At 40.6% G+C, this 19,903-nt stretch overlaps 12 protein-coding genes and 2 non-coding genes across 14 annotated transcripts; 4 read left to right on the top strand and 10 right to left on the bottom strand.

The window, feature by feature from the left end:
• Nucleotides 1-322: 322 nt before the first annotated feature.
• On the top strand, nt 323-1,465 carry RRI1 (COP9 signalosome catalytic subunit RRI1; the record flags this gene model as incomplete). Its single annotated transcript, XM_022818373.1, has 1 exon — nt 323-1,465. The coding sequence occupies one exon, from the start codon at nt 323-325 to the stop codon at nt 1,463-1,465; it is 1,143 nt and encodes a 380-aa protein (XP_022675047.1).
• Nucleotides 1,449-2,714, bottom strand: SWT21 (Swt21p; the record flags this gene model as incomplete). The annotated part of the gene is made up of 1 exon (XM_022818372.1): nt 1,449-2,714. The coding sequence occupies one exon, from the start codon at nt 2,712-2,714 to the stop codon at nt 1,449-1,451; it is 1,266 nt and encodes a 421-aa protein (XP_022675046.1).
• A 272-nt stretch (nt 2,715-2,986) lies between these two features.
• TIM22 (translocation channel protein TIM22) lies at nt 2,987-3,577 on the top strand (the record flags this gene model as incomplete). Its single annotated transcript, XM_022818371.1, has 1 exon — nt 2,987-3,577. The coding sequence occupies one exon, from the start codon at nt 2,987-2,989 to the stop codon at nt 3,575-3,577; it is 591 nt and encodes a 196-aa protein (XP_022675045.1).
• A 57-nt stretch (nt 3,578-3,634) lies between these two features.
• On the bottom strand, nt 3,635-4,444 carry KAR1 (Kar1p; the record flags this gene model as incomplete). Its single annotated transcript, XM_022818370.1, has 1 exon — nt 3,635-4,444. One exon carries the CDS (start codon nt 4,442-4,444, stop codon nt 3,635-3,637), a length of 810 nt encoding a protein of 269 aa, XP_022675044.1.
• Nucleotides 4,445-4,819: 375 nt separating this feature from the next.
• Nucleotides 4,820-6,436, bottom strand: SRP1 (karyopherin alpha; the record flags this gene model as incomplete). Its single annotated transcript, XM_022818369.1, has 1 exon — nt 4,820-6,436. The coding sequence occupies one exon, from the start codon at nt 6,434-6,436 to the stop codon at nt 4,820-4,822; it is 1,617 nt and encodes a 538-aa protein (XP_022675043.1).
• A 1,585-nt stretch (nt 6,437-8,021) lies between these two features.
• KLMA_20728 (uncharacterized protein) lies at nt 8,022-8,516 on the bottom strand (the record flags this gene model as incomplete). Its single annotated transcript, XM_022818368.1, has 1 exon — nt 8,022-8,516. One exon carries the CDS (start codon nt 8,514-8,516, stop codon nt 8,022-8,024), a length of 495 nt encoding a protein of 164 aa, XP_022675042.1.
• Nucleotides 8,517-9,389: 873 nt separating this feature from the next.
• Nucleotides 9,390-10,598, bottom strand: DUG3 (glutamine amidotransferase subunit DUG3; the record flags this gene model as incomplete). Its single annotated transcript, XM_022818367.1, has 1 exon — nt 9,390-10,598. One exon carries the CDS (start codon nt 10,596-10,598, stop codon nt 9,390-9,392), a length of 1,209 nt encoding a protein of 402 aa, XP_022675041.1.
• A 433-nt stretch (nt 10,599-11,031) lies between these two features.
• DTD1 (D-tyrosyl-tRNA(Tyr) deacylase) lies at nt 11,032-11,484 on the bottom strand (the record flags this gene model as incomplete). The annotated part of the gene is made up of 1 exon (XM_022818366.1): nt 11,032-11,484. One exon carries the CDS (start codon nt 11,482-11,484, stop codon nt 11,032-11,034), a length of 453 nt encoding a protein of 150 aa, XP_022675040.1.
• A 435-nt stretch (nt 11,485-11,919) lies between these two features.
• On the bottom strand, nt 11,920-14,344 carry NCP1 (NADPH--hemoprotein reductase; the record flags this gene model as incomplete). Its single annotated transcript, XM_022818365.1, has 2 exons — nt 11,920-13,981; nt 14,334-14,344. 2 exons carry the CDS (start codon nt 14,342-14,344, stop codon nt 11,920-11,922), a joined length of 2,073 nt encoding a protein of 690 aa, XP_022675039.1.
• Nucleotides 14,345-14,724: 380 nt separating this feature from the next.
• Nucleotides 14,725-15,750, bottom strand: NSE3 (Smc5-Smc6 complex subunit NSE3; the record flags this gene model as incomplete). Its single annotated transcript, XM_022818364.1, has 1 exon — nt 14,725-15,750. The coding sequence occupies one exon, from the start codon at nt 15,748-15,750 to the stop codon at nt 14,725-14,727; it is 1,026 nt and encodes a 341-aa protein (XP_022675038.1).
• A 297-nt stretch (nt 15,751-16,047) lies between these two features.
• KLMA_R225 lies at nt 16,048-16,119 on the bottom strand. Its single transcript has one exon. It is a non-coding gene; the product is annotated as a tRNA-Gln (tRNA).
• A 247-nt stretch (nt 16,120-16,366) lies between these two features.
• Nucleotides 16,367-16,936, bottom strand: maa (acetyltransferase; the record flags this gene model as incomplete). Its single annotated transcript, XM_022818361.1, has 1 exon — nt 16,367-16,936. The coding sequence occupies one exon, from the start codon at nt 16,934-16,936 to the stop codon at nt 16,367-16,369; it is 570 nt and encodes a 189-aa protein (XP_022675037.1).
• A 662-nt stretch (nt 16,937-17,598) lies between these two features.
• KLMA_R224 lies at nt 17,599-17,670 on the top strand. The gene has a single exon. It is a non-coding gene; the product is annotated as a tRNA-Gln (tRNA).
• Nucleotides 17,671-18,298: 628 nt separating this feature from the next.
• Nucleotides 18,299-19,624, top strand: ERG9 (bifunctional farnesyl-diphosphate farnesyltransferase/squalene synthase; the record flags this gene model as incomplete). Its single annotated transcript, XM_022818360.1, has 1 exon — nt 18,299-19,624. One exon carries the CDS (start codon nt 18,299-18,301, stop codon nt 19,622-19,624), a length of 1,326 nt encoding a protein of 441 aa, XP_022675036.1.
• Between the last annotated feature and the right edge of the window lie 279 nt (nt 19,625-19,903).

Here is a 19,903-nt window from a genome sequence, read left to right as displayed (position 1 = left end):
TATATGTAAAGTGACTCTAATGCAGAGTCGCAATTAAAAAGATCGCTATCATTCTGTTTAATATGACAAAAATAAAATAGGATATACGACAGTACTATCCATATATTTGCCAAGGTAATCCGCTTTGTTTTAAGTGTTCACTCTTTTCCCACTAAACTATTTTGACATTTTATCGAAATTACAATTTTGGAACTTTATTTTAAGGTTGAATGAATAATAATCGATAGCTCTGTACAACTAAACGTAAGTAAAGAATGAGCACCACTCCGGCCTTCATAACCAACCACTTGATGTCAGATATATTTACAAGGAATATCGAAATATGAACTCCACTAAATTTCATGATATATCATTAAAGGAGATAAGTCAATGGATTAGCATCAATGAAAGAACATTAATAAATCAGAATTCAAATCAAACCAACACTCAAAATACAGAAACCGGCAATGGTTCAATACCAATCATAGATAAACTCCCTATCAGAACGCCAATTACGCCTGAACTATGGAAGCGTAATCCGTGCATGTTTCAAAAATGCCTTCTCTCTAGGTTGGCTAGTGTGAAGATACTATCCCACGCGATCAGTGGAAGAAACATAGAAGTAATGGGAATGCTAGTAGGATACAGTAGTAATGATATCATTGTAGTAAAAGATTGCTATTCTTTACCAGTTCAAGGGACAGAAACAAGAGTGAATGCTCATATGGAATCATATGAATATATGGTACAATATCTTGATGCATTTGTAGGCAAAGAGGATAAAATTGTTGGATGGTATCATTCGCACCCTGGTTATGGATGTTGGCTCAGTAATATTGATATTCAGACCCAATCATTAAATCAAAATTATCAAGATCCATATATCGCCATAGTCGTCGATCCTAAGAAGAGTCTCGAAGAGAAAAGGTTGGAAATCGGTGCTTTTAGAACAATACCGTCCAAAGAAAGTAATAAAAATGATGCATTTTATCCACTTAATGTGCAAATATACCAAAACAGATTTGATGCGTCTATGTCAAAATTACAATTCAAATTCCAAGTAGATTCAAAGGTTAGATATGATCACAATGAACCAGAATTATACAAGGAGTTGCTTGAATGCGTCGGAAATTGGTTCCATGCAAAGAAAATGATGAAAAATACGACTGTTCCGATATTTTCTATTGATTCTGAACCTATGAACGATAATACTAGTATAAATGATGAAATGATGCAAGAAAGATCTAATTCAATTTCTTCGACGTCATCTTTGACCACGAGGCATACTACAGATGTTGAAATGGACGAACAAGAAAGTGAACAGAGTAGCTTAGAACTGGCAGCCAATCCTGTGCCTGGTGTGCATTTCCAAGAAGCGGAGGTTAGACAAGACTATGAACTCAAAAAGAAGAGACTATTACTATTAAAAGTCAAACAATACCACAAACTTAAAACATATAAACAGTTATTTATGGAATCTGGATGAGTCTAAGAGATGTCTCAAAGTTGTCGGCGTCTTCAACTGCAAATTTATCAGCAGAAGTTGATACTGCTAAAATTTTAGGGTCTAGCGGGTTAGTAGTGATACAGTTAACTCTACACGCATCTTCTTTTTCTGTACTGTTATCACCATGTATCGAAAAGGATCCCATTGGTTTGATTCCTGTACCGAAACTTTCAAATCTATCTAAACCTCCAAATTCAATACAATCTTTGTCCCAATACATGACCTCACCACTATATGAACCAATAAGCAAACCTTTACTATTATTCAAGCTGGCTTTGAATTTTTGTTTTCCAATCTTAAATGGTAATTGAAGGGTATTTACTTTCCAAGAAACACCAAGCTTCCGAGTATCAAGGACATCGATTTCTTTCGCATTACGCTTCATGCAATATATATAATGGCCATTGTCAGACTTTATAATTTGATAAATTCCGTTCGACCATGAGTCGGATGGATCTCTCTCAGAAACAAGTTCGAAGTTTTTGATTCTAGTGTCAATACGAAGTACTTCCGTTTTGTATGTTCCAGCATATCTTATATGGTTGTGACACTCGTTGTACTCATCAAAACAAGAAACTATAGCTTTATGCGAAGACTTACCGCAGGAACTTTTCGTCCACTGATGCTGCCAAATTGGATGGTATCGATTGAAATCGTACAAACATATTCTATTCCGCACAGAACCTGTTAAGAAGCCCGATTCATCATCTTGCACAGCCATTGCATACGGTGTCTCAAAGGTTTCATTCTCCTCATTTAGTGTGGAGTAATGTTGCAGACTTGTCTTGTTATTACTCTCTGGTTGCAGAGAGTACAACCTTATCGGTAGATCTCGAGAAGAACATAAAATAGCCTGTTTAGAAGGGTCATTATGATATAGAGAATAGCTCGGCAAGATTGAAGAACAAACTATGGGTGTATTAATGAACCATCGAGTAAAGGGAACCCAATACCCTTCCAGTTTATTTTCCGGTATGAGAAATTGACGGACCCCCAAATCGTCAAATACACCACATATGGAGGTGCCATCATAAGACCATGTTAATTGACTACATGTGATTGGCGATCTTCTACTTTTATCACTGAAATAAGACTTATGAAGTTGCGGGAAATCATAGTTGGTGATAGTCTCTGTAAGCTCTTTCACCAAATTTTCCTCGCGATCCCAAATGTTATTACACTGCAACCCATAGTAGCAGTCTTGAGTACTAGCAATCGTTTGGACCATTGATATACATAGTTATAGCCATTATAAACTGCGATTGTGATTCGTATTCTTCATCATTAACTTATTTAATGAGTTGTTTTGCACTACAAATAACACTTTTGACACAATTCGTATTTTTTTCTGTTTCTTTGGAAGAACACTTTTTGAATGATAACTTGAAATGATTGCTCATCTCATCGCTTCATGAAAGTATCAATGAAAGAGTTCTAAAGAAACAGACAGAGAAGCATCTGAGGAATCTTGAAAGGTATAGCAACACAATATAGACAATAATGGGTTATCAGGGGTTTGGTTTGGATCAGATATCCCCGCCAGAACAGAAGCCGTTTGACCAGCTTTCACCAGAAGAACAAGGTGAAAGAGGTGCTCAAATGTTAATGAACTTCATGACGTCTTGTCCTGGTAAATCAGCGATCAGTGCAGTAACAGGTTTTGCTTTAGGTGGTGTTTTCGGTTTATTCATGGCATCCATGGCATATGACACTCCTCTACACACACCGGTACCAACAGACGCCACAGGATTACCAAACAAAGTGAAGGATATTACAGATTTACCGTTGAGACAACAGGTGAAAATACAGTTCGCTGATATGGGTAAGAGGGCGTATTCAAGTGCCAAAAATTTTGGTTACATTGGTATGATTTATTCTGGTGTTGAGTGTTGTGTTGAGTCCTTGAGAGCAAAGAATGACATTTATAATGGGGTAGCTGCAGGTTGTTTGACAGGAGGTGGATTGGCTTATAAGAGTGGTCCTCAAGCCGCAGTGGTGGGTTGTGCTGGTTTTGCAGCCTTCTCCACTGCTATTGACCTATATATGAGAAACGAAAACAAGAAACCTCCAAAGAATGACTTCAATGAGTAAAAGTTTAATATACACACGCACATGTAAATACGTATATATATATATAATCACTATTAATTACAGGTAATGATACACCCATACGTTGCAAAGTATGAGAATAATGATACAGAATAACCAGATAAAAGGCTCGTATTTGTTATTGATGGCCTGCTGATTGTTTTGCAAAAGTTCAATTAACTTATCTAATTTGACGCTGGTATTTTTTAGTTGTGTTTCAAGATCGGTATACTCTCTATTGGATTCAATGACTGACTTTGATGGTATTCTTATCCGTTGAGGTACTGACGATGACCTTAGCCTAGGCTCCGCAGTTTCAACTTGGGCCGGTTTAGTATTATTGAGTAAGGGCTTCTTCTTTTGCCGTACCTTAGCAGTGGAAATTATTGTGTTCCATCTTGTTTCAAGGTCTGTGCCAACGTCTACAGGTTTCTTTGGGTCAAGGTACGGTAGAGGTAAAGGCTCACCAAGTTTCTCTTTCAGAACTCTTCGTTTCGGGATTGGATTATCATAAATAGCTATGGATTTTTTTGGAGTACTATGTTGCGATAGTTCCACTATGCTGTGCTTCGATCGCAGCTTTGGCATAAATCGCGAATTTATCTCGTCACCAAACCCTTCGTTTGAGCTTACCGAATCTACTGAGGGGGAAAGTCGGCTGGAAGCCTGTCTATACTTGACAGTTGCATCTTCTTCGTGCATGTCATAAGGTTCGAAGATGTCATTTACAACACTGGTGCTATTGTTCGAGACTACCGATGCCTCATCTTTAAACTTCGCGTCGAATAACTTGTTGATCCGTTCTATTCGTGAATCACTAGCTTTTCGCTGTGGAGTTCCCAGATTAAGAAAGTTGGGTAACGAACTCATCGTATTATTTGCTTCTATGCACAAGCTGGCCTCTTGCAAATTCTCTTTGTTGTGTTCTGTTTGTTTTTTTGACTTGCTTCATAGACATTTCAAGTATGTACCTATATAATGATTATTTACAGCTTTTGATTTCATGAAGTTAGCAGAGGTTTACAAAAATGTAGCCTGCAGAGACAAAATTGAATGGAGGTGGTGAGAAGAAAAGGGAAGCAAAATACATACTATGAGGGTTTGTTTGTAGATTAATACTATAGATAGATTACATTAATATGCCAGAATTATATGGGGTAATTTGTGGACGGAGTGGAGGGGGAGAGGGGGGGGGCTATGTGTACTTTGTGATTTTTTGGTATTTTTTGTCATATCCTAGATTTGCTAGTTGAAATTGAACTGCTGGTTGACGTTTGACCCAAATCCAAATGTGTTACCTGCAGTTTGTGGAGCCATAGATTCATCGATGACGTCGTCTTCGTCACTGAAGTATTTTTCAATGATCTTGAAGGCCTTTTCATAAATCTTTTCGTTAGCATTTGACTGCAGGTTGAAGATCTTTTCCATACCGCCTGCCTTTTCGATGAAGTCAGCATTTTCGTTTACGGCAATGCCTCTAATTTCCTTGTCGATTTCACCCATCTTCAAAATATTTTCTAGGGCGTCCAAGGTAACTTCAATGATTCTGTTATCAGCAATCTCAAGTAGGTCGCATAGTGGCTTTATACAGCCTTGGCTAACCAAGTATCTGATGATCTCTGGCTTGTTTAAACCACCAGAAGATGCATTGGAGATGGCCCAACAAGCCTCTTTCTTGGTTTTATATTCTGCAGTCTCTAACAACTTAATCAATGGAGGGATTAAGTTGGCATCAATAACAGCTTGAATCTGATCCGTGTTACCAGCGGTTATATTTGAGATAGTCCAACAAGCCTCTTTTCTGATAGATTCCTTTGGAGAGGACAACAAGTTTCTTAAGGCAGATAGTGCACCGCAGTTAATAACTATTTGTGTTTGCAAGTCGTTACCTGTGACGATGTTACCCACGGCTCTTAGTGCTGGGGTTTGCACTAGAGTAGATTGGTGAGACAAGAGCTCCACGAGTCTCTTTGGGATACGGGCGTCGACGACAGCTTGAATGGATTGCACAGGGCCGTCTGATAGGTAAGATATAGCCCAGCATGCGTCCACCAAGGTTTCCGTGTCCATAGAGTAGATTAGCTTCGACAAGGTTGGTAGTGCTTGGGAAACGATAGACCAGTCAGGTTGAGGTTTCTTACCACGACACAAGTTAGAGAGGGTCCAAGTTGCAGTTCTGATCAAGGAAGTCTTGTTCAATTCGAACAAGTACAAGATAGGCTGCATGGCTCCACACTGTAACACGTAGTCTCTATAATTCGTGGAATCACCGGCAACGTTACCCAAGGCCCAGATGGCTTGTTCCTTGACTTCAACAGAATTCGAGTATAGTAGCTGGATGAATAGAGGAACAGCTCCCGCGTCTACAACAACTCGTGTTTGTTCAGAAGTACCAGAAGCGATGTTGGTCAAAGCCCAAGCGGCCTCCAACTGCAACATTTCAGGTTGGTTCTCGCTCATGAATTGGACCAAGATTGGCACGACACCGGTACTGATAACCAAATCGATTGGGGGTTTGTGCTCTCTGGACAAGACCTGTCTGAACTTAACGGTAACAGCCAGTTGCTGTTGTAAATCGTTCGATTGGATCTGATCCAACATTGTGGGTAATTCTTCACGTAATTGTCTGTAGAAAGAGGAGTCCTGGTCATCATCGTCATCGTTTTCGTCATCCGAATCGTTGCCAATTGGGGCATTAAAGTTCCGTCTCTTGGCCAACGCCTCATCTCTCTTCACTTTTCTTAATTCAACTTGTTGCACATCTCTACGACGACGTAGTTCGTCGGCTGAAAATCTCCCCTTGTTCTTGAAGTTAGTCCTCCTGTATTCGGGGACAAACTTGCTCGAGGTATCGCCATCCATCGTTGTATAAATTCAGTTGCTTCTGTTTCGATTTATGAATTCCTTGTTACAGCAATTTTTTTTTTAATAAAAAAAGTCGATGTATCAAAATCACTGTTAGCTTAGAAACCGCGAATACCTTTCTCTCTTTATTCCTTAGGTTTGCGCTCTATCCTATTCAGTCCTGAAACTCTGATCTCTGAACTCACCTCTCTTTTCTTTGGTACTGATGTATACTGATTGATATACCTCGATTTTCCTTTCTGTTTTATGGAAACTGTTTTGCAAAGTTAATTCTCTAAGGAAAGAAACAGACAAACGAAAACTAAAACTAAAACTAAAACCAAAAACTAAAACAAACAAATAGAGAAAACAGGAAGAACAAGGCTCCAAAATTTGGCATCCAAACTACAGGAAAAAAAATAAATAAAATAAAATAAATAAGGTGGAAGAAAAAGCAAAGCAAAGCACTAAATAAGGCCTCCTTTTCCTTCAGTACACATATTAAGGTACTAGCACCTGCTCTTGCTCCAACTCTCTTCTTCTCTTCAGCTACTTTGGCATTAATTTTTCCTATATATTCTATCTAAAGCTGTTCATCCAACTCACGAATCCTTCTTTCTACGGATTTAAAAAAAAAAAAAAAAAAAAAAAACAGTACCTCTCTGTCAGGTGTTGCTTTTTCCATATCATCGCTTTGTACGTGAGCACGTGACTTGATATACTCTCAATCGCTCGGAACAGTACCAACCAAGACCAAGACCAAGACCAATACGAATTCGACACACAAGCCTTTTAAACCAAAAAAATGTACGTAGAAGGTACACATACATACGATGTTATATACACATACATATATGCCCATAGACATTCCCGATTGCAAAAAAATAAAACAGCATGTATTAGGGGTGCGGCATAGTTTCTCTGGGGGGTGGAGTTCCTTACGCTGGCTTTGTTTTGGCTCGTGACACACACATACACAAGCACTCATAATCAACACAGCGCGGTATTGACGTTTCCATGGTCTTCTTCCCATTGGGATGAAGATGTGGACGGAAATAAAAAAGGATTAGGAACACGGGACCGCCACGGGAATTTTGCCAATTTCTTCAGGGCAACGGCCAGTGCAAATTAATGCCTGTCCGTCCGCCATGAATCGAAGACTTCCCACCGATGAGCCATTTCAAAGGGGACACGGGAAACTGGTTCAGAAAAAGAGCACACATACTCACAGAACACACACACGTCCTGCGAGTATTGGTAGTAGTACTAGTGCCTCTTTTTCTGGCCCAAGCGTCTGCACAACTGTAGCTCCCGGTGGGGAGGTTCTTTTTAAAAGATAGTTTGATTTAACCTAGTGAATTCGGTTAATAATATTTGTTTGTTTTTTTTCATTTTTTTTTGGGTTTTGGACACACAAATTTTGACACGCAACGACACACGACACACGACACACATCAACTATGACATCAGTAGCAGCAGCTGTTATGGCTGTTAGTTCAGAACAAAAATAACAGTTTGCTTCTCGATCAACAATAATCCATAGGCATGGTTGGAAAGGGTTTTAAGTAAGTAAGTTAAACGACAATTTTTTTCTGTTCTCCCTCTACAACAAGAAAGCGGCGATACCAGCAACCAAGAAGGAGCTGGACATCTTAGCTAGAGCAGCCTCGTTTTCAGAAGCTTGCTTCTTGTTGGTCTTGTTGAACTTACCCCATTTGTGGGTACCAGTAGAAGTTGGGGAGTGAGAAGCCTTGGTCTTGTCGAACTTACCCCATTTGTGGGTACCAGAAGAGGTTGGAGCATGGGATGGCTTGGTCTTGTTAAACTTACCCCATTTGTGGGTACCAGTAGAGGTTGGGGAGTGAGAAGCCTTGGTCTTGTTGAACTTACCCCACTTATGGGTACCAGAAGAGGTTGGGGAGTGAGAAGCCTTGGTCTTGTCGAACTTACCCCATTTGTGGGTACCAGAAGAGGTTGGGGCATGGGAAGCCTTGGTCTTGTTGAACTTACCAGACTTGAAAGTGGTGTCACCGTTGTCGTGTTGAGCAACAACAGTGGAAGCAGCAAGTGCAACAGCAGCAACAGTAGTAAACTTCATGACTGAGTGTGACAGAAGAGAAATATAAACAACTAACTGGTGTCGAAGTTGAGTTGTGAGTGTGCGCGGTGCAGTGGGAGAAAACCTAACCTAAAATAAAGTAAAATACAAATACAAGAACAAGAATAAGGTATACACTAAACAAACAAAATACAAATAAAATACAGTAAACCTTCTTTCATAAAACAAACTGCTATGTAGACAACAAGAAACTGAGGGCTCCTTTAAATTCTTTAAAATTGTAAATAAATATGAAAATGAAAGAAAGGCCAGAAGTTCTTTGTTTAAAGCTAAAAAGTGAAAAATGAAAAACAAATGGAAAAAATAAAAAAAATAAAAAAAAAAATTGATTGGAAATACTGCTAGAACAAAAACATGGCCAAACTGGGCTTTTTTACTGCGAAAACGGTAAAAAAAAACAACAAAAAGACCGCAAATTTCCTAAAATTCCATGTTGTACGGAGAACCAAGACCGCGAGACAAGGCCCAGCGGAGGTCCCGCGAGGCAGCGTAATCGCGGGCGGGCTCCCATGCCCACCGGCATCTTTTCTTTGTCTTGTTCTGATCGTATCGTACCGTATCGTATCGCATCGTATCGTCGCCCAGCTCAATCCCGCGGGGGAGTCGTCGCCCGTATTTGCTTGTCACATGCTTGTCGTTCCGACAAGCTACGTTACCTTACGTTACGTCAGAGGGGTAGGATTGAGGGGTCAGGGTAACTGATGGTCACATGTGTCTTGAATTAGACTTTCCACTCCCCGGCTGTTTTTCACCCATGGCTCGCGCGCAGGGCAGGCAGTCAGGCAGGCAGTCAAGCAATAATATTAATAAATACACACATATATATATATATATATATATGGCCGACGTTAGTCACGTGAGATAGACTCTGCGGTCCCTCTCCAAAGGTGGAACCTTGGGGTCCACCGGGCTGGACACCGGAACACTGCCCATGAGACCCTTACTCTCCGCAAGTGTTGCGCTTCTGGCATACAGTGGGTCAGTCTGGTAGTATTCGTCGATGAGAGGATGCAAAAGCACCGTTTGATTCCGCACCGTTAGTATACTGTTTGTCGGCACAGCGGTCCAATCGCCTCGTTCAAACGTTAGCGGCTCGCTCGCAACCATTACCACATCCTGGTTTCTGTCCAGACGCTCCATTCGGTACTCTCCGGGTGCCGATTCGACGAAACTGGAGCCACAGCTGAAATGCAAAGAAGGTGCTTCGTCCGTGCTTGACGTAATGTACCGCGATACAACTATGCACTCGCCGTCTGTGACGGCGAAATTGAGGAGCGATGGTTCAAACACGTCTTCTACGCGCACATGACTGGCGGCAGGTGTTCCTTTCGCCTTGGCGTTGCGGGCCTCGGCCTCTTCGGCGGCTGCCTCTTTTGTCCATTGTCTCAAAAGGTCAATCGTTTGCACCAACGCGCGTCTGAGCAAGACGTGATTGCTGCGCGCGCGGTGGTGTTCGCGTTCGCGCTGCGTCTTCCCCGCTGCAGTGTTAGTCGTACTTGGGGACGTAACTTCCGCTGCTGCGGTACTGTCTAAACAACCGCCAGCCTCGGCCGGGTCATAGCCCATCTTGTCCAAAACATCCAAGAACAACGCAAACGCGCATTCTGAGTCCGTGCTCCCCTGGATGATCAACAAGTACTTGTCGTCTATGCGGTTGAACAATTTCCGTTTGATGCGGTGGAAATTACCTATACCGCCGTTGTGCATGAAAGTTAGTCTGTGGTACGTGAATGGGTGGCAGTTCGTCTCACTCAAGGTCCCGTACGTGCTTGCACGCACATGTGCAAACACAAGCCGCGACTTGGTTTTCTCGGCTAGCGTCTCTAGGTTCTGGTTATTCCATGCAGGAGTGATAGCTTTGAACAGGCATGGTCCGTCGAGGTTTATCTCTGGGTCTTCCGTATAGTAGGCGACGCCGAACCCGTCCCCATTCATCGGTCTCCTTCTATCGAGTCTAAGCCGCGAATCAAACGACTGTTTGATGATCGAATGCTCTGGTCTGGTTAGCAAGTGCGACAGCTTGATGGGCTCCTTGCCCTTGTATATTAGAAAACGGCACATCTGAGAGTGAAAGGAAGAAGATTCGTGTTGTTTCCGATCTGTCGCTATGTCTAGCTGTTGGTTGATTAGTCGGTTGGTTGGTTGTTTGGTTTGTTTGTTAGCTGATTCGTTGTCTGACTGTTTTTGGACAAGTACCGCCCTTTATATATAAGAATGTCCGGCACTCAGACCCGGCATGACTCTTCCTATTCGACACAGTAGCAGTTGTTTCTCTTTTTGAATTTCTTTCTTCGCCTTTACTACTCGAGACGGTGATTTTCGTACTTGGGCAGTCATGTGATATTTCCATGACGCCACACTTTCTGTTTCCGTTACCACTGTATGCCATACATAATACATTTTTCCCATTACATTACGTGTTGTATATAATAATGATAATACTTACCACATAACTCTGCTCTGCTCTGCTCACGAGACCATTAAAATGAACTGTTCACGCCTTCGAGTCAAAAATGATGGTGACTGGTCCCTCGTTAGTGAGCTGGCAGCTCATCATGGCACCAAACACACCGTTCTTGATCTTTTCTTCTCCAAGACCAGCCTTCAATCTATCCAGAAATTGTTCGTAAAGTTCGTTGGCCAGGTCGCCGCGCTGCGCAAGGTGGAAATCTGGTTTGGTTCCCTTATTGGTGCGGGCAAGTAAAGTGAACTGAGATACGGATAGAATCTCGCCCCCAACATCCTTGATGTTTCTCTTCCATCCGTACCCGGAATCGTCGTCAAACCCTCTGAAATTTAGGATCTTCTTGGACAATTTGTCGATGTCCTCTACTGTATCATCGACCCCGATTCCGACGAGAAGCATGTAGCCATGCTTGATCTGCGACACAATTGCGTTTCCCACAGTTACGCTTGCCTCACTAACTTTTTGTAGCACTATCTTCATTTTCCGGGGCTATTCGACGGGCTCGAATTGTATCTTATGTTGTCTTAGTTTGCCTGTCACTAATTATATAGATTAGGTTTGGAAGATGTGATGTGGATGTAGTAGTTTGAAAAGCCGGCAGCTGGGCTTCTTATTTTTTTTTTTTTTTTTTTTTAAATTTTAATTCTATGAGTCGTAATGTATATAAAATAGTAAGGGTAGATGAAGTTGACACGAGATGCTCGTATGAAGTAAAAAAAGTTATATTAATAAACATCTCGCTGATCCTTGAGACACCCGCTTAATCATTCTGTTGTTGTTCTTAATATAGACGTATATACTGAATGCTAGCACTGTTGTATTTTGCTTAATTTATTCTATACTTGTTATTATATATGAGGTACTCTCATTCGTCATCGCTTATATGCGAGAGAAATAAAAAGAGAAAAACTTTATTTACCAGACATCTTCTTGGTACTTTCCTGTGGTCTTCATCATCTTAATGACACCAGCAGCGTCTTCTTCAGAAATGTTGTTTCCTTGGGAGACGATCTGTACTAGAGCCTTGTGTACACCTTGGGCCATCCCCTTTGCGTCACCACACACGTAGATGAACGCGCCCTCTTTGATCAACTTGAAAATATCTTCTGCTCTATCAATTAGTAAATCTTGCACGTAGACTTTCTTTTGAGGGTTTAATCTGGAGTGAGCGACGACTAGTTCGAAACTTTCCCCTAGCTTTTTAGCATACTCAGGCCATTCTTCGGAGTACAAGTAATCGTCCAAATTCCTACTACCGTAGAATAGAATGTGTTTACCTAATTGCTCCACTGCCTCAGAATCGTCCTTGTGGTGGTCCTTGTAGGCGCATCTTTCTCTGATGAACCCACGGAATGGTGCGACACCGGTACCTGGACCCACCATGATAACTGGAGTACTAGGGTTTGATGGTAATCTGAACTGGGAATGACGAATATGAATTGGTAGTTTGAATCCATGGTACAAGTTACGTGGACCGTTCAAATCGAATCTGATTGGAAGCGTAGAAGCTTCAACATCCTTCTTGTTTTGAACTAGCTCGATGTTTCTTAGCAAGTTGGTGGTTACACCTGTGATTCTCTTACCTTCTACCTCTGTGTTTGGTTCGTTTTCCACAACGGCAGTAATGTGAACAGTTCCTGGCTCTGAAGTGCTTGACGAAGAAATAGAGTAGTAACGAGGTTGCATGTGAGGCAGAGTTTCCACTAGGAAATTCCATGGCACAGTAGTCCATGGCTTGCCTCCTGACACATAAAGAACGGCATCAGCAAAGTTGAAATGCTTGGCTGTAATTTCTCTAGCGAAGTCATCTTTGTCTTTGGCTAGTTGAGATAGCTTGTTCTTCGCTTCCTCGTTTGGTGCGAATTCTACCAATTGGCCAAAAGTGGCTCTCGATACAGGGCCAGTGATTTCTATGTAGTGTCTGACAGCAGCACCGATACTGCATGGGACTGGGAATGGTGGCTTTGAAGTTGGGTCGGTAGAGATCAAATCGAAAACTGTATGTGGTTTCAAGTTGAAAGTTTCCAAGAACTGCTTCACGTGCTCATCAGAGTTTGATGGTAAAATACCAATGTGGTCACCGGTGGTATATTTTAGATTTGAGCCCTCTAGGCTGATCTCTGCATGAATACAGTTACGGGTTGGGTCCTTGAACAACTCTTTTGACTTGACGATTGGAGCTAGGAAAGGTTGAGCTTGTGTGAATGGTGCCTTAGGACTGTTGATTGGCAAATATGATGCGTTTGGTTCACCTTGGGAGACAGATTCATCGTGGAATTGTTCCAATTCCTCGTATTTGAATGCTGGTTCGAATTTTTCCTCGTGCTCATCTAGACGCAAGACATCCTTCAATGCCTCTAAAGTAGCTTCCTTCCAGGACAAGTAGTCTTCGTCTGTAGTACCAGCACCGTCATCTGCCAAGCCAGCAGTACCGATCAAATGAGCACCAGCAGCCTTCAAGTAGCCTTCGGTCTTCTTTGAAGCACCATTGAAAAACTCGTATGTCGAATTACCTAGACCGAACAAAGTGTACTTCAAGTTGCTCAAAGAACCTTCTTCCACTCCACTCAAATACTCCTCCATTGGTAAAGCGCCATCTGGGAAGTCACCTTCACCATAAGTAGAGACGAAAAAGGACACTGGGATGCTCGAAGGCAACAAATGCAAGTTGTCAAAGTCGTACTTCTCAACATCAGCACACATGACCTTCAACTGGAATTTCGAGATTAGTTCCTTAGCAAACTTTCTGGCGTAATCCTCACCGGTACCCGTTTGAGAAGCGAAAAGAACCACAAAGTTCTTACCGTTCTCCTTCACAACTTCGACCAAATCGCGAGAATCCGATGTCACATTGGTCAACGAATTGTCCGATGTAAACAGATTCTTCAAAGTATCACGTCCCAAGTACGCAACTACAGCAAGCGCAAGTGCACAAAGCACTGCAAAATCCAAATTATCCAACCCTGCTGGCATTTTTCTAAATTATTCTGCTTATTATTAGTAGTAGTATTGATGTTATTATCCTCTCGATCAGCTAGTTACCTACCCGTCTCTATCTCTATCGTACCTAAATATCAATTAAAATCTGAATCTGGGTGTCTTAAACGAGACTAAAAGTTATATCTTTCTTTATGCTAGGCTGGGAAATTCAAAGACCGATGGGAGCAAAGCTAAATTAAAATTGCGTTGCTGCTAACTTATATACACACACCCTACCTCGACAAACCGATCTAGTACTGTAAGAACCTGGGTGTCTAAATGTTTAAACTGAGTTAGGCCGTCAATGATTTTATAATAAGTTCCATATATATTTCATGGTGCAATAATACAGCAGTTGCATTTTTTTTTTTTTTCTATCATTTTTTCAGTTTTTCATTTCCGCTACGCCAAAACCACGTAGAAACGTGAACCACCTTGGGATTCAGGCGCGTTCTCTTCGGTAGAAACTATCAGAGATGAAATGACGGAAATATGATTTGTACGAAGATCAATGGGGAAACAGAGCGAGACAGAGAATTTCGAAGGGATTAGGGAATTGTTGTAAACGACGTTAAACGAAAATTAGGAAAAGGAAGCTAAGCTAAGCTAAGCTTCGTATATGGGGGGCAGGCGGAAGAAAGGCTTAATTAATTATGTTTATAGACAATAAATAGTAGATTTCGGCCCATGGTGAGTACTTGGTGTACATGGTTTTCTATGAGAGAAGATGTAGCTTTCTCTTTAGGACTCTTCGTATGCATTTGCTGCGAGGACCTGGACAGTGTTCTGCAGCAGATCCAGTTGGCTGTCATCGAGGTCAAGGACTTCTTTACATAAGTTGATCAAGGAGTGCTTCGGGAACTCGATTAGGGTTCTTCTTCCGATGGCGTATATGACGATCTCTTGCTGTAAGTCTGCTTGTTTTTCTTGGGACTTGCTGAGGTAGTTGTTCTTCACCAGCAGGTTGAGAAGATCAGTGCATGGCATTCGTATTATTGGTATGTCGCGCCCATCATTAAAGATGCCGAACTTTTCGTAGTGTTGTAGGAGTTCTGATTCGAGGATGCTGTTTTTGGATAGCAACACAATGCAAATGGTGATGGTTATTATTCCTTTGAGGGCGAGGAGTGCATCGCCATTTCCTATGTCGTTGTCGAGCGTGGGGTCCAGGTTCAGTGAGTAATCGTTTCCCTCATACGCAAGGTTATCTGTAGAGACTTTCCTGTGGTACATGCTGCTCGCATGGTCCAGTATAAGTTTGTTATAGCGATGCAATTGCGACGTATCATAGTTTCTGATGAGCACGAAGTACTGGCCACGTGATTTTAGATCCTGTCCTGCGATTTCAGACGGTACAACACTGGTGGTGCCATTACTGGGTTCGCCTTGTGTTTGTGTATTCACAGGGGCCTGTGTTTGGAATTGAGTTTGTGTTTGGAACTGTGTCTGCATTTGAGTTTCAGTCTGGGTTGCAGAAAACGGTCTTTTCGTGCCGCTTTTCTTGCCAGCTGCAACGCCATACAAGTGATACCCAAACGTTTCCATCAACTTACTGTCCATGTATTCATATACCTTGTTAAACGGTATTGGTTTCACCCCTTCTTTGTTCACGATTTCGTTTAGTGTCTGTAGCATTTTTGCTCTGTTGATCACTGCAGTTTTCGAGACTGACCCATTATTGGCCAAAACAAACCTGATCATTGCATTTCCAACTGTTTCTAATGGATGGTTGTCTTGCGTGAAGGAGTTATTATCTGAATCGCTCATATTGTGGTTTTTAAGTTAAATCTATCAACAATCGAGGGTGTGTGTCTGCAATTTGAATATAAAGAGAAAGAAGTACTGTCCTACCTATGTAGCTGACTAGAACATCCCTCGACGGTTAAAATATAGTCCACCAATCGTTGGTGGAATTGTGCTTTATGCTTGTTTTGCAGTGCAGTAAATGAAGCATCGTCTGGCTCATTGTTTCATTGATTAACAGAGTTCTCGCATAACGTGGATGAACTAGTTGATAGTACGTTTTAAGAAAAAAAAAAAATTATAGGAATGATGCAAAAAAGTAGGTCGTACCCGGATTCGAACCGGGGTTGTTCGGATCAAAACCGAAAGTGATAACCACTACACTATACAACCGGATAGTTGTCAGTCGACGAGTTTGGGAACTACATATCGACAAGCTTTAATCACTATGTCACATAAACCACCCTTCCACATGATATTCACTAAGTGTTAATTCAATGGTTGAGTTCTATGTAGCAAACTTGTTTACAAGCACCTACAGTTCACGAAATTAAGAGGGATTAAAAATAAATTTACATTATAGCTCTACTAAAATTCTTCTTAATTAGCGCCAGGCACCTTTATAAATATTTCAGTATATTTATTTGTTCTTCACAGGAATTTCCTTAATTACTTTAGCTGGGTTTCCCGCCACAACGACATTTGCTGGGACGTCTTTATTAACCAGACTACCAGCCCCAATTATAGAGTTGTTTCCAATTGTAACCCCAGGAAGGATAGTGGAGTGACCCCCAATCCATACATTACTTCCAATCTTAACAGGAAACGCAAATTCGACACCATTTGCTCTTTCTTCTGGATCCAAAGGGTGTGAGGCCGTGTAAATATGGACACCAGGTCCCAATTGAACATCATCCCCGATTTCAATCTTGTTACCATCAAGGAATACGCAATCAAAGTTGGCGTAGAAATTCCGGCCAAGAATTATATTATACCCATAATCACAACGGAAATTAGGTTCGATATACGCAACGCCTGATTTAACAACCAGCTTTTCTAAAATTTGGTTTCTAAGTTCGATGTCTTTAGGAGTTGTACTATTGTATTGTGATAAGAGTTCTCGCGCCCTGTCACGTTCAGTAACCAAATCAGGATCCCATCCATCAAACGCTTCTCCAGCAAGCATCTTGTCTTTTTCAGTTTTTGTCATTCCGGTATCGTTATTATGGATATTGTCCGTAGACCAATAGTTGAAACACTTCAACCGGACTGCTTAACAGCTTACAAGTATAAACTTCTCTCTTCTTTCAAGTATACGTCATGGTTAACAACTGTTTTTCAAAAATGTTAATGTTCTTGCCCCTTCTCTCTTTATACATGCATAGATATGATATTAATGTGGGGGTCAAGAAAATGACCAACGTGGTAACGACAACATCGTTAACGAGATAAAGACGACTAAAAACTCAACTTTACACGGATGGGAAGAGAAGAGTAAAAATATGCCATAGCCACACTTAAACAACTTACCCCATATCAGACCGGTCTCCGTCGATATGTGTTGGAACCAATCATAAACTATGATCGGGTAACTATCAATGTAATAGGCGGTTAAGTATCAAGATTTTACATAAGGGATGTTTATCATCAATCAATCTGAATTATTATATAAACAGGCATTATATCCGAGCAATGGCACCCTAAACACAGTTACACCAGAGCTTCAGGTTCATCAACAAAAAATACTAGATATATAGCTAATAAACACTATGGATGCAACAGATACCACAGATCTTGAATTAAAGACACATGACTGGAAAATCCCAGAACCCACAATATGTACCGTCAGACCTTTCAAATATACAACTATCCGGTTGTATAGTGTAGTGGTTATCACTTTCGGTTTTGATCCGAACAACCCCGGTTCGAATCCGGGTACGACCTACTTTTTTTTACTTTTTCTTTGTTACTGTAACGTCTTTGTATGAGGAAGTCATTCAAACTAATGAACCCCCCTTCATGCTCTATAAAGTGGCAGCTTTAGCATTGATATACAGTATTAACATGAAATGTACTTCATAGTTAGTTTTTTTTTACAAACTTCTTAAGAATATTTTCATTGATCTTTTCAGAACTGAAACTCTCTTTCGACTTCAAATTTGTCAACTGATAAAAATGACACATTCGTATAAAGCCATTTTCCACATTTAAACTGTTTTTATACATCATTAGAATCAATGTGTAAAATTTCTTTATTCCGAATGCATTCTCATTTTTCAATTCATAGATCGCCAAAGTGCGGAAATATCATTCGTACTTTTTAGTGTCCTTCGCTATCTTTTTGTTTTTTGGAACAATGGTCTTGTTCCTTGCGGATCTTGTCTTCGCTTTTTCTCGTTTGGAAAACTGAAGTGCATACCTCTACGACAAAAAAAAAAACGATATTTACTGAAATATTTGGAATATAAAACTAACATAAGGTGTTTTACTATAGTCAATATAAATACAATTGGAGAATTGGAATTTTCTCACATTAGAGAAGCCATTCCTTGAGTATCAAACTACTGAACAAATGGGTAAAGTTGGACAGCTACTATCGCATCCTTTAGAGCTAAAGGCTGCTCTGAAATTGAAGCTTTTCAGAAAGCCATTGTTTGCTGAAGCTGAAAGCGAAAAGACGCCTGAGCTAAAAAGATGCCATGAACTTCTAAAATTGACTTCTAGATCGTTTGCTTCGGTGATTATGGAGTTGCACCCCGAATTGCGTAATGCTGTTGCTATTTTCTATTTAGTTTTAAGAGCATTAGATACTGTTGAAGATGACATGACTATTGATTCAAAGATTAAAATTCCTCTATTACGTGAATTTGACACTAAATTGGAACTAGAAGAATGGTCTTTTGATGGAAATTCTCCTACCGAAAAAGATCGTGATGTGTTGGTCGATTTCACTGCCATCCTAAAAGAATTCCACAAATTGAAGCCAGAGTATCAAAAAGTCATCAAAGAAATCACTCATAAGATGGGTAACGGTATGGCTGACTACATTTTGGATGAAAACTTTAACCTAAATGGACTACAATCGGTTAAAGACTATGATCTATACTGTCATTATGTTGCCGGTTTAGTTGGTGATGGGCTAACACAATTGCTCGTTTTAGCAAATTTCAGCTCAAAAGACTTATATGAAGAAAATGTTCATTTATATGAAGACATGGGTCTATTCTTGCAAAAGACCAACATCATTAGAGATTATGCAGAGGATTTAGAAGATGGACGCTCTTTTTGGCCAAAAGAAATATGGTCTTTGTATGCAGAGAAACTTTCAGACTTCGCTAAGCCAGAACATACTCAACAGGGTATTTACTGCATTAACCATCTTGTTCTCAACGCAATGAGTCACATCCAAAGTGTACTACACTTCTTGGCTTCGGTACATGAACAATCATCCTTTCAATTCTGCGCTATCCCTCAAGTTATGGCAATCGCTACTTTATCGCTTGTGTTTGCTAATCCTAAGGTTTTGCATGAAAATGTTAAGATTAGAAAAGGTACTACTTGTTACTTGATCCTCAAATCCAGAACCTTGAGAGGTTGCGTAGAAATTTTCCAGTATTACCTACGTGATATTAAGAAGAGAGTTACTGTTGAAGACCCAAGTTACTTGAAAATTAACATTCAAATAGCAAAGATCGAACAATTTATCGAATCTATGTACCAAGAACAATTACCAGCTGGTGTCAAACCTAAAGAAACCCCAATATACAAGAAGGTAATGGATAGATCTGAATATGATGCAAAGGTTGCTGTAACCGAAGAAGATGAAGAGTTCAAGTTCAACATTGGTTTCACGATATTCCTCACTGTTATCGCCGCAATTTATTTCGCTTACAAGTAATTAGATTGAATGATCAAGTCTAATATAAACCTACAGTATTTGAGATAGCCTGATCTAATCGGGAAAAAAACAATACGAAATTAACATTACATACACAGATATACTGCCTTGTACCCATATGGCAGCATTTAAGGCGTTTAAAGAACTTAACCGCAAACTGTTCCTTTTGCAAAACATTCACCACAATGGCCTGATTTCCAAAACATCATACTGGAACGAAACAAACAAGTGAGTTAAATAGATATTTAAACTGTTTTTTACACATCCTCTTATCCTTAC

Source organism: Kluyveromyces marxianus, chromosome 2 (assembly GCF_001417885.1).
Source record: "Kluyveromyces marxianus DMKU3-1042 DNA, complete genome, chromosome 2".
Taxonomy (NCBI): domain Eukaryota; kingdom Fungi; phylum Ascomycota; class Saccharomycetes; order Saccharomycetales; family Saccharomycetaceae; genus Kluyveromyces; species Kluyveromyces marxianus.
The sequence above is the reverse complement of the archived record's forward strand: the minus strand, read 5'-3'. Positions and strand labels throughout refer to the sequence as shown.